This window comes from Ambystoma mexicanum, chromosome 1p, assembly GCF_040938575.1.
Source record: "Ambystoma mexicanum isolate Mex_15411 chromosome 1p, UKY_AmexF1_1, whole genome shotgun sequence".
Classification (NCBI taxonomy): Eukaryota; Metazoa; Chordata; class Amphibia; order Caudata; family Ambystomatidae; genus Ambystoma; species Ambystoma mexicanum.
Window position 1 is genome coordinate 1,005,720,045 of NC_090921.1, and position 16,620 is coordinate 1,005,736,664.

At 46.8% G+C, this 16,620-nt stretch overlaps 1 protein-coding gene across 4 annotated transcripts in view; it reads right to left on the reverse strand.

Annotated features, from left to right (window-relative positions):
- FCSK (fucose kinase) overlaps positions 1 to 16,620 on the reverse strand; it is a 1,510,689-nt gene that overhangs the window by 91,095 nt on the left and 1,402,974 nt on the right. For all 4 annotated transcript variants that reach the window (XM_069654984.1, XM_069654992.1, XM_069654977.1 and 1 more), the window contains one exon: positions 904 to 1,127. In XM_069654984.1, coding sequence (XP_069511085.1) covers positions 904 to 1,127 — 224 coding nt within the window. The remainder of the gene's footprint in view (positions 1 to 903; positions 1,128 to 16,620) is intronic.

The following is a 16,620-nucleotide window of genomic DNA, read 5'->3' on the forward strand; positions in this document are numbered from 1 at the left end:
CAGCTCCATTGTTGTCATTTTCCAGGTTTCCTATCTCATTAAGCTTTGAAACCTGGAAGAGCCTCCTAGTCTATACCACTTCCCTATGTCCCTGCTGTTGCAACTCTGCACCCTTCTCCAGTCACTGCCTATGGGTCTGGTTTCTGACTGCTGCCTCATCCATGTCTCTGCTCCTCCTTCTGCAGCCAGAATCCACACCTCTGGGGCGCCAGCTCTGTCTTGTTATCCATACCCTTGGTGTGCACGTTTTGCTGTGCTGCCACCTTAGATCTCCCTAGTCAGTATTGGGGACCCAGTGTACTGTTTTAGTGCTGTGAGCCCCGGTCCCCGTCTCTTCTGGTGCACATTTGCTTTCTGTGTGAAGCCATAGTCCTGCTGGTGCCACAGAGACACCCAGAAAAGAGCCAGCAATCCGAGTCCTCAAACACATTCATAGCACCCTGCACCAAGCTCTGTCGCTCTCATCATGCTAGGTGTAAATGCTACTTTCAACACAAAATCCCAATATCATCACAGTGGTTTTATTTAGTGGTTTCAAACATTTTAAAACTAAACGTCTGCAAGGCCTTCTGTATTGGCTACTCCCTGCTCTTTATAATCCTCAACACATATTTTTTCTTGAAACATATAGTTACAACTTGCTTTAGCAGTAAGAGATAACTTCAGTTTGTTGCATGCTTTAGACATTAGATAACTATAACCATTAGGTAATAGTCTTTCACTAGGATGGACAGCATGCAGGATACTAGATGAAATGTCTCCTTTAGAGGAGACTTTTCTCAATGTCAGATGAGTCTTCCTTTAAAAGTATACAAGCAGCCAACACACAGGATAGTGTATGCATGTTGGATTACAGTTTTAACCTACTGTGGATAATGTGTGCATGCCCCATTCCCTGCTCACCTCTGTATTTGCCAGAATCTGCTGCACCTTCTCCTTCTGACAAGGCTCTTTCGTTAACAGGTAGAGGAACCCTCCACCTCCTGCTCCTGCCAGACTTTGTCCGTAAACATATGGACGCAAAGCATCCATCATGCGTCGCACTGCCAGGGGCTCGCAGCCTGGTGCCATGTTCTTCTTCTGCTGCCAATAACGGTTTAGGCACTCCCCCAGGAGGGCCAGGTCACCTACACAGAATATGACAACATATCATTGCCTGGTATTACTGACCATGGTATTACTGACCATGTGCAACTCTCTATTAAAAACACATGGCAGGCAAAGACATTACTTCACTGTAGCAGGACCAGAGGAGAATATGCAGCAAGGATTAATAACCCACAACACCCACTTTACAAAGCCCTTGAGCACTGTAACATAAATCATTCCTTAGGCATTATTTTAGATACATCAATCTGCTTGGTGTACAGGGTGTTTCCTCTGAGTGCCTGACTCTCCAGGCGAAATAATAGCTGAGCAGTCAGGACAACCTTTTAGACAGAGGGGGCAGTTTTAAAGGAACCGTAGACATTTGTGATTAATACACAAAAAGGGAATGTACACACAGTATGTACGTATGAACAAATTACTTGCCCGGGTTAATGTTCTTTCTGATGAATGGCTCCTCCCACAGATTTCTCATCTTCTGTTATATCTCCGCTGGTGTAGCTGGCATCGGAAACCTTTTCACCAAGCAGGGGATGTCATGTGCCCCAGTGCTGAATGGGTCCAGTGCTCTATTCCACAACGGCGGAATGACAGTATCACTGTACAAATAGGGTACAGCATGCCCTGTAATATCATTTCCACATCTTTTCCTCGTGCAAAGCAGTGGAGGGAACTCTTGGGGTAAAACATTTTTTTTAATATTTTATATTTGAATTGTTTTTTTATAACGTGCCCAATACCATACCTGAGTTTGTATTCTAAGCATGGATCCGGGATTCAAACCTCTGTTACTCTGCGTGGTCTTGCTTCCAAGACCAGCGCGTTGCCCCTGTGCTATCCTCTGTATTTAAAAAGAATAGTTAGACAACGACTCCTCCAAAACACTTGCAGATCTCACTGCTCTCCTACTGTGGGAATGGCTGTGGGGCAATAAGTAGTCTGGTGAAGGAACCATCCATCAGAAAGACAATTAGCCCTAGTAAGTAATGTGTTCTTTTAATGGATAGTGTCCTCCCACAGATTCCTCATCTTCTGATATACTACCATATCAGTACAGAAACACCGGAGGTGGGAAAAGAGCAGAAGCACTCGCCTAGACAAAGTAAGTTTGGAAAACTGCTCGACGGAATGTTTGGCAAAAGTGTGTACAGTGGCGAATGTGGCCAATTCACAGATATCCAGGACAGGGACACCTATTTGAAGAGCCAAAGTGACTGCCACCCCTCTAGTGGAGTGTGCCCTCAACCCAAGAATTCTGAGCTAATTTGTAACCTGTGATGCAAAGGATTATCCACCTGGATACAGTTTGCTTGGAAACTGTGCTCACCTGTTTGGGGCCTGCATAGTCTAAAAACAATTGATCACCTTTTCTAAACTCCCTCGATCTGGAGCTATAAAAACATAGTGCTCTCTCTGAATCTAACTGATGCAGCCTCTCATCCCCCTTGTAAGGGTGAGGTGGAGCGTAAAAAATGGTGGTTTGATGTTATGGCTGGAAGGGAATTTAAAACTACTTTCGGTAGAAAAAAGGGATTGACTCCAAGAATTAATTTGAATGAAGAAAAAGAACGATAAGGAGGCTTAATCGACAGGGCTTGCAGCTCAGTTACTCTCCTGGTGGATGTTATTACCACTACGTAAACAGCTTTCAAAGTTAGAATTCTCACTGAGCAAGAATGCATCGGGCTCCAATGGTGAGGCCATCAAAAGGTAAGTACCAGGTCCAGGTCCAACTGGTGGTGTAATGCACTGTGTTCATAGGGAAAATTCTGACTAACCCCCAGAGGAACTGAATCACTGTGGGAATTCCAAAGAAGGAGCATTGCTCACGTGTCCCCTTAAACATGGAAACGGCTGCTAAATAACCTTTCACTGTTCCAATCTGTGGTCAATTTGAGTACGTTTAAATAGAAATTGGAGGATTGCACCCTGCGACAGGCAATCCTTTCCAAATCCCTCTGCCTCCACAACATTTTTTTCCAACAGCAATTGTAGATGGTATTGGTAGCTGGCCTATCTGCAGAGAGGTGAACCTCCACAACCTCTTCTGACAGATCACAATTCCTTGACATAAGCTTCCCAAGAGGCAGGCATGAAGGTTTAGAGTGCTGAGGCTGGGATGGAGGATATATCCCCTGACTGAGACAGAAGGTCTTCTCTCATTGGAAGTTGCCAAGGAGGGCAGATGGCCATCTCAAGGCGATCTACATACCGCATCCTCTATGGCCAATACGGGGCAATGCGAATCATCATGGTTTGAAGCCTCTTCAGCCTCCTGAGAATCTGTGGGATGAAAGAAATCAGCTGGATATATATATATACAACATACAAGTCCCAATCATCTAAAAACGTATTCCTCAGTGACACCCTCAGGAGAAATTTCCTTGAGCAGAACTGCTCCCAGAACGAGTTCACTTGAGGTATTTCCCAAAGGTTAAAGATCTCCACAACAATCTCCTGGCACAACTCGCACTCATGGGAGACCTAACTTTGCCTGCTCAAAGCATCCACCACCAGGTTCTCCTTCCTGGCCAGGTGACAAATAGATCTGATTCTCCAATGCCCAGGACCATAGATGCATCGCTTCCCTGGAAAGATTGAACAGGCCAGTAACCAACCATTGGCACTGTTTGATATAGTGACTAGATTTAGTAATCTCACATGTATGGTAGTGCCTACTGTTATGATATTCAGGAAACCATAGCTAGCAAAAGGGTAGGTGATGAAGGGACGGAGTTCCTGGTAGAATGTACTACAGAGGGCATGAAGAATGCAAAAAAGAGCTTTCACTTCCAGCCGGCAAATGACAACCTGGATCATGCCTTAATACTCCAACTTAAGCCAACCAATGATAGAATTTTCCAGATGCCGGCGAGCTTGGCCAAAGCTTTGGAGACCAATATTACCCCATTCATGACTACTTTTGTTAACAAATCCCTCCATGAAGGTCAGGTTCCACTGCCGCTTAAGAGGGCAATAGTGAAACCCCTTCTTAAAAAACCCAGCTTAGACCCGACATTGCTTAAAAACTATCAGCCAGTGGCCAACTTATGTTGGCCCACTAAAATACTGGAGAAGGTGGTCTGTAGCCAGTTCCAGGAATTTGCTGATAGTGAACAGCTCCTGGATGATCTACAGTCGGGTTTCCGTCCCAAGTATGGGTTGGGGACAGCGCTGTTAACCACCCAGGCCTCGGACAGAGGGAAATATACAGCACTGTTAATGGTGGACCTGTCCGTGGCCTTCGATACAGTGGACCACCGGATCGCACTCCAATATATGAGCAAAGTAGGGGGAGCATCCGAACAGGTGACATAGTGGTTCAACTCCTTTCTTAAGGATAGGACACAACAGGTGTTCCTGGGAGGGTTCCTCTCAGAAATAATCTGTTTGAAATGTGGAGTCCCTCAGGGATCCTCACTGTCCCCCATGATTTTTAATTTATACTTTCATCCGGTATTTGACATCTTAAGAAGACATGGTCTGCAATTTCACTCTTATGCAGACGATACCCAAATCTATATTGAGATATATGATTTGGAGGATGCATTTGAAAAGATCGAGCAATGCATGAGGGAAATTAAGAGCTGGAAGTCAAAAAACCAATTGCAGTTGAATGCATCTAAAACCAAACTCATATTGTTCGGACCGGGAAGGTAAAATGAGGCCTTGAGAAACAACAGCCCTCCCCCAGAATATTAGGGAAAGAACTGCAATATTCAAAGAAAGTTAAAAACCTTGGGTGCTTGTGGCAGGAGAACCTGGGTGGAGAAGCTCAAGTGGGTGCCAATGTAAAAGCAGTCTATTACTCACTGCGGGTACTGAGAAATGTGCTCTCATTTGTTCTGAAGAAAGATCAGGCAATAGTGGTAGGGGACCTAACTAATTCACACTTAGACTACCAGGTTATCAGATTAAGAGACAGCCGAAGGCTCAGAATGCAGCAGTTAGGCTTATTGGGCATCTAAGAAAATGGGACCACGTGTCTGCCTTACCTAGATCACTACAATGGTTATCGGTCAAAGACCGTATTAAATTCAAGGTGGCGTGCCTAATGTTTAGGTGCATTAATGGTCTTGTGCCTGGATAGCTTGTAGACAAAATACACGCACATCTCCCCACAAGAGATCTGCGATCAGGAGATAAACTGCTGATGCACGTACCCAGATCAAAACTAATCTATAAAGGAGACAGGAGATTTGTGGTGGTTGGACCCAGAGTTTGGAGCCAGCTCCCACTGGAGATCAGACTTTCCCCATTCATGGCTCTCTTTAGGAAGAGGCTGAAAACCTTTTTATTCAAATAAACTACTAAGGCATCTCCTTGCTGTGATTCATGTACTCTGCATTCTCTTGAAATAGTTACTACCTCCGTACGAATGCATTTAAGTCTGTCTGGTGCGCGTAATAAATGTAAAATCAAATCAAAACAGATACTAGATGCCACCACCTACGTTAGCTTGGTGAAGACCCTCAGACAGAGGTGAAGATGAAAGGTAACATGCAAAACTGATTACACACCTCACCAACGACAAACCTCCTGTGCTTTTGATGGCTCAGCACATGGAAGTAAGCATCCAGGAGGTCTAAGCATGCTGGAGGTCTAAGGACACCAACCAGTCTTGAATCTCTAGAGCCTTAAGGATCTAGACCAACCTCACCATCTGAAAGGTTTCTTGCTCAAGAACATTTTGAGAAGTCTTAAATCCAAGATGGGACATAAACCCTGATTTTCTTTTGGGACCAAGAAAAAGGAGGAGTACCATTGTTTCCCCAAGCACTGAAGTAGCCCACAATTCTTCCCCCACCAGATGTATTTGCGGGGGGAGAACAGAGATTTCTGGTTGATGCTGTGACTGAGATTACTGATAGCTCATTTAACTTCCTGGCCTCTTAAAATATAGCTGTACCCGTTTGGCTGTCTTAAAGTGAGATTTACCTTGTTGTGCCTACTTTTGGAATGGCTTTAAACTGTGGCCTATAGGAAAGACTGAAGCTGTGGAAGCAAAGTGGTGACTTATTGGCTGCTTCACCACCAAACCTAGCAATGTTGCCGTTGCTTTCAATTCTTTGAATTTTTCTAACAAACTGTTGGCCTTTGCCCCGAAAAGGTGGACCCTATCAAAGGGCATGCCCAGTAACATGCTTTGCACATCTGTCGCAAACTCTTAAGTCCACAGCCAGGATTGTCTTTGAAGCACAGTCAGTGGCTGTCCCCATGGCTCTTGCTATACAATCCCCAGGGTCCAGCCATGTCTGATATGCAGCCTCCTTAGCATACTTGACTAGATCCCAGAAGCTGTCCATGCTTTCGCCCTCTGGGGGAAGGTCTGCCACTCCCGACAACACCTTCCACAGTCCGACAGTGGGAGGATTTCAAAAATGCACATGGCGTGTTAATTGCCTTGTGGCTCACACTGCCTGCCTGTGAGGGATCAAGAGTAAGATTTTGACACAGTGGCATTTTTGGTGATTTCCAAAGAGTTCTCTGTCCTGTGAGCAAAAATCCAAAGCTGACCATAACACACTAAACTCAATATAGCGTGATAGGGGAGTGTCTTTGAGCTGTACACCAACAGCCTCTTCCCAACATTCTGAATATAAAGACTTGAAGGTGAAGAAATGAAATGAAAACAAGGCTCCAGGCAGGCAAGGGTTATTCCCTCCCCCTGGAGTCTTTCTTTTTATTCACAATGTTACTTGTACAGAATCCCCAAGGAGAATGGTTCTCCCCCTGCTTTTTTCTCGGTTTGCACAAATATTCACAATGTCACTTATAGATATATTTCACAAGTGGGGGGCTCTCTTCCCCAGTTCTCTCAGCTTTACACAATTCCAAAGGGGGTGAGGGGTCTCTGCCCCAGTTTTCCAATTCCTAGTTTACTCTCCTGGCAGGGCTTTTTCCCTGCTACTTGGGTGCGAGTCCCAGACTCGCTGTGGGCCTGGTATACTCTACTGCCAGAGATTTTACTTTTCTGATTGGGTGTGGGTCCCAGACACACTGGGCCTCATCACGAGTTGGGCAGTACCCCCACTGGGATACCGCCCAACTTTATTTGCATTAGCACCTACCCAACACCGCTGGATCACGGGTTGGGCGCTAACCATTACTCCCCATTCCCCATTGGGTCCAACGGACCCAATGGGGAATTTTTGGCGTGAGCTAGAGGTAAACACACTCGAGATTGGGCAGGGCAGTAAATGCGGCAGTAACACTGTTACCATCCAACTCGTGATGATGCCCATTGTGTCCCTGGTTTACTCTTCTGCCAGGGCTTTTTAAATCGGTTTAATATTTGCATGTAAATGCCAGGTTTCCTTTCTTTACTTGCATGTGCTTGTTTTTGTATCCAAGTAATTATCTTTCTTATATTTTGGGTCACTGACCCTTCTTCAGTTAATCTTAATGTGTCCCAATTCCCCTGTAAGGGCTTCTCTTACCTGCTAAAGGAACGCAGCATTCAGCCTGAAGAGACGCTGGTATCCCATTCTCCTTCTCTGGGCTTACCGGTTGTCTTTGGCAGCTTCGGCATCCCTTACGTCTCTTTGATTCTTCTGCGTTCCATCTGACTGGGAGTGTGTCTCAGCTGCCTCTCTGTGTTCGCCTCGCCTTCTACATTGCTCAGTGGTTCCGGCTGCTCCTCCTGGCAGCATGGTGAACACTTCTTGGCCTGACCTCTCTGGACAACATCTTCTCCTGTTTCCGTGCCTCGGACTGCTTCACTTCCTCCCCTTTCCCAACCAGCATTGGGAGGCTTGAATCTCCCATTCTGCTCTGGTGTTCTGCTTTTGACTATCCCAGCACCTGTCAGTAACTTCCAAAGACTAGACTGCATTGTTGGTTTGCCTCTGATCTTTATGATATGATATGATAGTTTATATATATAGCGCGCCTATACACAATGTGTTTCAAAGCGCTTCAAGGCAAGGGAAGGGAACAAGGAAAAAACAATTACATTCTTACAGGCCATGAACAGTAAGGATGTGAAATTAACTATCGTACTCGGCCTGACGATATTTCAGATAGTGTAAGAGCTAAGACATAGATAAGGAAGGGAGGGGGGAGCGTGGGAAGGAAATGGAAACAGACAGGCGAATACCGTACTAGGCCTGACGACTATCTGGTAGAGCTGGAGAAAAACAAAAGGTGAGGGAGACGGGTGCAGAAAGGGAGGGGAGGAACAAACAAGCGACTATCGTACTAGGCCTGACAACATTTCAGATAGTGCTGGATGTGGGGGTGACAGTAAGGGGAGGTGGGTGGAGACAGACGAGTTTGCTATCTTACTAGGTCCAGGGACAATTCTGATAGAGTAAGTGCATAGAAGAAAGTAAGGGGAGGAGGGGAGGAGATAGGAGAAGGGAGAGGAGGGGAGAACAGAGAGTAAGCAGTCAAAAAGAGTGGGGAAGCAAGAGGGGAGAGCGAATACAATTGCAAAAGTCAGTTGTAACACATCATGTTGCAAGCCAGGATCCAAGATGTATATGGGAACAGCATGATTCAGGGCCACCATGAGTACAGGATGCAAAGGATGTCCAGCATGAGAGTTGAGAAAGGGTGACGCACCGTGAATCAATGAAGTCCATAAAAGTCAAATCCAGCATTGGCCACAAGACGGTGATGGTGAAACCAGAATGTATCAGGACAGACTCCTGCAGAAGTAGGCTGGAGGGGGGAATGGGGGAAGCCGGCTAGAAGAATCAAGCAAAACAGGCAACATCTGTGTGTGAGAAGGGGGGGCACAAAGGAACATCACGTGGGGACCAGAGGGGGTGGGGATGGCCTGAGGGGACAGAGGGTCTAAACACATGTTGGTGCATGCTAACCTGCTGTCTGAGCAGGAGGCCGGCCCCTGGGTCCTCCTGGTCCGAACAGGTCCAAACAGGAATTGCCCTTTTCTTTGTTTGCCCTTCGCTTCGGACGCCCGGCCGAGAGACGCCCTTGATCTAAGAGATAAGAGCAGGAAGGAAGAGGCAGGGCTAAGAAGGTGGGTGGTACTTAGGCCAGGTGACCTAGATCCACTTGCACCTGCTCCTCAGCTGCAAAGGAAAAGAGGCTGGAGGGCTCCTTAAGTAGGGAAAAGAGCGTCAAGCAGGAAGGCACCAGGTGGGCGGGGCTTGCTAAGTGGTGAAAAGAGCGGCAACCAGGAAAGCACCAGGTGGACAGGGCTTAGGCCAGGTGACCTAGATCCACTTGCACCTGCTCCCCAGCTGCCCCTCTCAACTCCTCTTCCTCGACTCAGTGTTGAAAAGGGGGTGGGGGAGAATACAGGAGTCTCATTACTGATGGTCTCAGTGTTATGTAAGGGAGAGGAACAGGTATAAGATTGGTGGTCAACAATTAGTGGAGGTTCTGTATCCACATTGCAATAGGCCATATAAAAATTGGCAAAATGTGAAATGGTGCTACCCAGAAATATAGGTAAAGACTTATTCTGGTTCCCTGGTTTCACTTTGCTTATCCACGGGTTGTCCTCCCCCATGTGATCCTCCCACAGAGAGCCCAGGGTCAGAGTCAGGTAGCTTATGCCTTTCCCTGGTCACAGGAGGGGGGATTTCCCTGGGAGAACCAGTGAGGAAATCTCTAGATTCGTCACAATGCCCCAAAAAGTTTCTTGCAGAAAGCATCCAATTTTGGACTTTCTCACCCCGGATCAAAGATGAGAAAACAGATCCCTTGCCACCAGCCATAGCCACATGAACCACAAGGCTTTCTAGAGTGGGATGCCTCAAAGATAAATCGGGTTGGCAAGGCTGGCCTTTACTTTTTTCTGCCAGGTCTTGGTTCACCATCGGTGCTGAGCAAGTGTTCACCAGAGTGTGGTTACTGGGTCGACAACTGCTGAGTTAAATGTGAGCACCATTTCCTTCCAGGCCCACTTGTCCAAGATGTCAGGCAGTTTGTATTGCTGTGCCTGTCTCACTGGACTCCTAGCCCCAATGCGTCGACCACATTTTTGAATAGGTTGCCTGAAGGTGGCATTCAGTGATAAGATAAGACGAGGACTCAGTGATGTCAAGATCTGGGGATATGTCCCGTCCACTCGCATCAATGAGGTCAGCTGCGAGGTCAATGAGGTCCGGCTCTCCGGAAATGAGATAGTTTGTCAAGTCCTCTTGTCCCATGCTCACATCACTCTGGTCGTGGGTCTGTTCCATTAGCTCGGGGCAAAAAGTTATTGGGTCCCTCTCCTCATCATAGATGGTTGCATTGTCACAAAATACCTTCTATTGGATACAGGAGCATATTTGGACATAACAAAGGCTAATGGGAGGAAAGCAGCAGCTCCCTGACCAGAAGCAGTAAATACAAGGGGCTCCGTAATAGAAGGTCTGAATTATGGGGTTGAGGACTTAAGTGGAATTCTTTCCTACAGAATCTGATCCGAGCCCTGAGGCATATGGTTGCCACTCTCAATTGGTGCCCTGCTGGCATGGGGGCACAGGTGGACCATCTGTACTCCGAGTCGAGGTAGAAAGTGTTGACGCAAATGCCTTTAAGAAAATCTTGAGCATTTGTATTAATAATTTCTCCCACTCCTCGCCAGACGAGGCCGCAATGGGGCAGCCATGGAGGAGTCTGAAGGCTTGTCCTCGCTTTCATCCCATCAAGACCAGTGCTTCCATTTCTTCTTGTGGGAAGAGGAAGACGAGTGGCAAGACCCACTCCTGGAGTTGGACCTTTTATAAAGTTTTCCTTCAAACCTGCCTTTCTCTGATATGGGAAGCTTTGACACCCTTCTCTGACGAACGGCTTCTCAAAGGAGTCCCCCTAGACTTAGGAAGATGGCCCACAGATAGTTTGGCGGTATGCTCTTTGAGCACCTTGGGATTCATTTCCTCAGAAGTTCTGCACTCCAAGACCTTGAGTGTCTTCCTCAAACACAATAAGCATTTTGTATGGAGAGGTTCAGTAATCAACATCTTCAAAGTGCTGTCCTTGCAGTGCTTGAATCCCAACACCTCGGAAGACATTGCAAAAATGTTTTGCTATGACGCAGAATAAAATTCCCTGCAGGAGGGAAGATTCTCCTAAAGCAGTGTGCTGAGTGTGCGGAAAAAAGGAACTGAGGTCACAGGACATGGTACATGTCAAGTCGACGCAGTCACTTCCGCTGTTGTGTAATGGACCTCTAGACCTGTACGTCACAGGGGCACACATCACCCCCTTGCTGGGTGAAAGTGTTTCTGATGCCAGCTAAGATATATAAGAAGATGAGGAATCTGTGGGAGGTCGCTATTCATTAGAAGAACAAGTTACTTACCAACTGGTAACGTTCTTTCGATTGGATGTTCCTCCAACGTATTCCTCATCTTAGATCTTAGATGTATTCCATCCAGCTTTGCTGCTTTTCAGAACTTTTTTCGGCAGAGGGCGCCGTTCGTCGATGTCGTCGAGTCGATGGTCCCTCGAAGGCCTCCGTTGAGGGTGACGTCATCGGGTGTATAAGTAGCATGCGCGGCGCCCGTTGGCCTCAGTTCTGTTTTCCCCCTTTTTTTGCCTGTGATCTTGTGCTGTGTAGATTGTGCCAGCAGACAGGTAGCAGCCTTGCGAGATTTGAGATGGCAATAACCCGGAAAAATCTACAGAGGGGTAGGTTGGGAGGGCGATGAGGAATACGTTGGAGGAACATCCAATCAAAAGAACGTTACCAGTTGGTAAGTAACTTGTTCTTCGAGTGGATTGTGTCCTCCAACGTATTCCTCATCTTAGATAGACTCCCAAAGCAGTATTTTGCATACTTTCTCTGGAGGAGGGGTCAGATTTTTTCCCCACCAATGCTTTTAGATGGTGGAATAAAGCCCTGCTTTTCCAAAAGTCAGCTCCCTAGACTGGGAAGCATCCAGGCTATAGAATTTTGAGAAGGTGTGAAGTGAAGACCAAGTTGCTGCTTCGCAAATGCACCTTATTGGGACACCTCTTTGAAGGGCCGTGGAAGAGACGGTGCCTCTGGTGGAATGAGCCCTTAACCCTTCTGGTGGGTCTTTGTGTGCTAGTCTGTAGCATTCTGAAATGCAAAGTACGATCCAGCGTGAAATGTTCTGTTTTGTTACTGATTGACCCAGTTTCCTTCCTGTGTAGCCTATAAACAACTGGTTGTCCACTCTAAGCCTAGAAAGTCTAGAGATGTAAAAGCGTAAAGCTCTTTTTGGATCCAGTCTGTGTAATCTTTCTTCCTCCTTAGAAGGATGAGGTGGAGGATAGAATAAGGGTAAAACAATTTTCTGACTTAAATGAAAATCAGATATTACTTTTGATAAAAATGATGGTTTAACCCTCAATACAACTCTGTCCTTATGGAACACAGTATAGGGTGGCCCAGAAGACAGTGCCTGCAATTCGCTCACTCTTCTTGCTGATGTTAGAGCAACTAAAAAGGCCGTTTTCCACGTTAGTAATCTTAATGGACACGTGTGCATAGGCTCAAAAGGGGCACACATTAAGAATTTTAGGACTAAATTTAGATCCCAAATCGGTACTTGAAATGGGTGAGGAGGAAACACATTAGTGAGACCTTTTAAGAATTGTGTTATCAAAGGAATTTTGAAGTAGGAGCATTCTTCCAATGAGAGCTTGAAAATGGAAAGCGCCGCAAGGTAACCTTTTACTGTTCCGATATTCAGACCTCTATGTGCTAGGGTCAGAAGGAAAGATAGTACTTCCGGAATAGAACATAGAAAAGGATCGACATTCTTTTCCCTGCACCAGTTGCAAAACTTTTTCCAACGGCAATGGTATAGAGACTTTGTTGCTGGCCTTCTTGCCGAAAGCAACACCTCCATAACATCATCTGGAAGGTTCCAATCCCTGTATCTCAGCCTTTCAGATACCAAGCATGAAGGTTGAGTGTTCTGACCTCTGGGTGGAGAACATGACCTTCCATTTGAGAGAGAAGGCTCTCTCTCTGAGGAAGACGTACTGGAGGACAGATGGACATATCTAGAACGTCCGGATACCACGTTTGTTAGGGAGAATTCTCTCTTTAGGCTGAATTTCCTAACCTAGTGAGTCCCCCAGCAGCTTTGCTGGATTTCTGGAGTTTGTTTTTTTTCCTCCTGCCAAGAGTGAGACTCTTTTTCTCCCACTCTTGGACATGATTAATGGTATTCCTTTGATTGGTAATGTGTTTTATGGGCTATGGGGTCCTTTACTCCATAGGGTCTCATGTGTTTTTCCTATGTGTGTTACACAGCACCCTCCGTGCAGTAACACCGGGGTGTCATAGTGACACCCCACCATAGACTCCATACCCTGGGACTGACTACTGTCTCCCAGGGCATGTAAAGTCACCATTGGCTTTACTAGTCCTAAATTATTAACAGAACCAGTACAAACCATCATATTGTGGACGTACTGGTCGGGGCAATTCGGTTGCCCCGGGGTCTGTTAGTCGAGGGGGCACGTCTCCGTTCCCCCTGATCGAGTTTTGGCTGGTGGCAGTGGAAACTACTTTTTATATTCAACCGCAAATATTTTCCTATGGGATTTTCCCATTGTTCGTGGCTACCAAATTTAATTATTTAATTCTCATAGCCTCGAACATACCGCCGGTTTATTTAATTAATATTAATTCGCCGGTTGGTATTTTTTGCCAAGACTCGATTCTAAAATGGCGTTTGTGTTCTCTTCTGTGACTCCAACCCAGGTCGAGCCCTTTGTTCCACTTTTTGGCGGGCTTCTCCACAGAAGCCTCCAAAAGTGGTGCCACTCTGTCTGGGTACCACAGAGGGTGCGGGAGGGGGTTTAGGCACCCTGGACCGAGTTACCTTGGTAACTCAGGTCGCACTCTTGTGTGATTGGCCCAAGTGGTGAGCCAGCCGGCTTACCACTTAGCATGTTTGAGTGACAGCTAGGCTGAGTGAATGGGGGTTTTCTGCATAAAAGCAGGGCTTTGGGGACTGGAACTTCCGAAGTCACCACAGGACCTAAGAATCTGACGAGGGAGAGGCTGAGCTGACCTACCACAACGACACCACCGGTGGAGCCCTGCAGAACCGACTCACCACTTCCCGACGACAGAGAAGATCTCCCGGCTGGAGAGGCTTCTTCCCCTGACTGGTGGGCACAACCAGTTTACCTTTCTTTCTTCGCACCCCAGCCCGGTTTGTGATCAAACTGCCCGTGTCAAGCACCCCGGCAGCCGGATAGCCACTCACCACTGAACTGCGAATCACCGGACCGCTCCTTGTACCTGAGAAACTCTGCGGCTGGTTTCTTCCCTGGCAGTGCAACGGACTCCTGTCTTCCTCCACGACAAGATCCTCTATTCCCCCGGACGAAGCACCGACTTACATCCGCTGCCAGGAACAACTGCCCCCGCTGGAACGTTCTCACCACTTTAACGTACCGTGTCCGCCAGGCCTCCCTTTCTAAAGATTGCAACAAGGTAATAATAACCCCTTAACCTTCTGGACTGGACTGGCCGCCTTGACCCTCTAACTGGTCCCTTTCCTTGGTCCAACTCCTTTTTGAACCGTTACAAGACTTTTGTGCACTGCAACCGTGTGACCTTGGACACATTTCGTTTTGATCCTCTTAAAGCGGATCCAGCCTATTGACTCTGAATTCACGGTGCTACTTTGCCTTTCTCTCTTGTGTGTTCGTGAAAAAGTGTTGGGATCTGTTTCAATTTATTCTCTGCTCTTCTCTCCCTTTTTAAAACGAATTATTAGAGTGCCATCTATGTTCAGCACTCACCGCTGTCTGAAAATAAGTGGGGCTTTACTTAAGACTTGTCTAATATTCTTTTAAGGGAGTGTATATCTTTTAGTGACCGTGTTTTTGAATTGCTTACTATTAGTGCCTGTGTATTTTTCTAGATGTGGTTTTAAATAAATAATTATATCTCTTTTACACCAAGCCCTGGTCAGTGTTTACTTGTTCTACTGTGTTCTCTTGACCTATTGTGAATACTCTGTATACTGCCTAACTCTTCTTGAGGGAAGTCTGACTGCTCAGCCACAGCTACCAAGTGAATCTGTGTGGTACAGACTGCTACTAAGTGGGTTTACTGCCAAACACCTGTAGTCCTAAATCTTTTGCAGTGGTCCCAGAGGGAACTGCACAGGGTTCTGCCTAACAACGTTCTCCTGGCCCAATCTGGGGCAATTAGGATCATGCGGTTCCTGAAGCGTCTCAGCCTCCTGATGACCTGAGGAATGACGGGAATCGGAGGGAACACGTACAATAGTGGGAAATTCCACTCCACCACTAACACGTCCCCCAGGGCTCCTCTTGGAGGAAATTCCCTTGAGCAATACCTTTCGCATTTTTGGTTGGTACTGGTTGCGGATAGGTCTACCTGGGGGGTTGCCCAAAGGGCGAAGATCTCTTGAATGACTTCCTGAGCCAGTTCCCATTTGTGGGACACCGTGCTCTGCCTGCTCAGAGCAACTGCCGTCATATTCTCTTCCCCGGCTAGATGAATTGCCGTTAAAGAGATTCCTTCCTGAATCGCCCAATACCAGAGCTGCATTGCCTCTCTGCACAGGGGTAGTGACCCCACACCTCCTCTTTTGTTTAGGTAGTGCATGGCCACTGTGTTGTCCGTCATTATCAGAACATTCTTTCCCCTGACAGATGGCAGGAAGGCCTTCAGCGCTAGTCTGATTGCCCTCAGCTCTAAAAGGTTGATATGTAGTTTGGACTCCGATGGAGACCAACAACTGTTGATTGTCAAATCGTTGGCATGAGCTCCCCACCCCAGGAGTGAGGCGTCGGTCACTACTGTGATCTCCGGCCATGGTTGCCAAAAAGGTTCTCCTTTTAGGATGTTCTCTGTACAGGTCCACCATAGAAGGTCTTGTCTGACCTTGTTCGGAATCTGAAGAAGATCCGTCATTTGACCCGAGAACTGGGACCACTGAGTCTTTAGAGCCCATTGAAAGGAACTCATCCTCAAGCGTGCCTTTGGCACCAGGAAGATGCAGGATGCCATGAGGCCGAGCAACCTTAAAAAGTCGTAAGCCTGGAGATTTTGGGCATTTTGGAATTTGGAAACCATCTGAAGAATGTTTTCAGCCCTCGTCTTGGGAGGCGAGCTCTTTCCCAAGGATGTGTCTAGTACAGCTCCTATGTACTGAAGCTGTTGGGAAGGTGTCATTTGTGACTTCTTGAAATTGAGGGAGAAGCCCAGTTTGTGGAGGAAGTGGCAGGTGACTTTCAGATGATCCAGTGCTTGTTCGGCAGAACGCGCTCTGATCAACCAATCATTCAGTTAGGGGTAGACATGAATCCCCCCTCTCCTGAGGTGCGCTGCCACCACTACCATTAACTTGGTGAAGACCCTCGGGGCAGAGGTCAACCCGAATGGCAGGACTCGAAACTGATAGTGAGAGTCTCCAACTACGAACCTCAGGTATTTTCTGTGTTTGAGATGAATCGGTACATGAAAATAAGCATACTGGAGGTCCAATGACACCAACCAGCCCTGAAGTTGAAGGGCCTGAAGGATCTGAGAAAGGGTAACCATCTTGAATGTGTCCTTCCTGAGGAACTTGTTCAAGTTTCTTA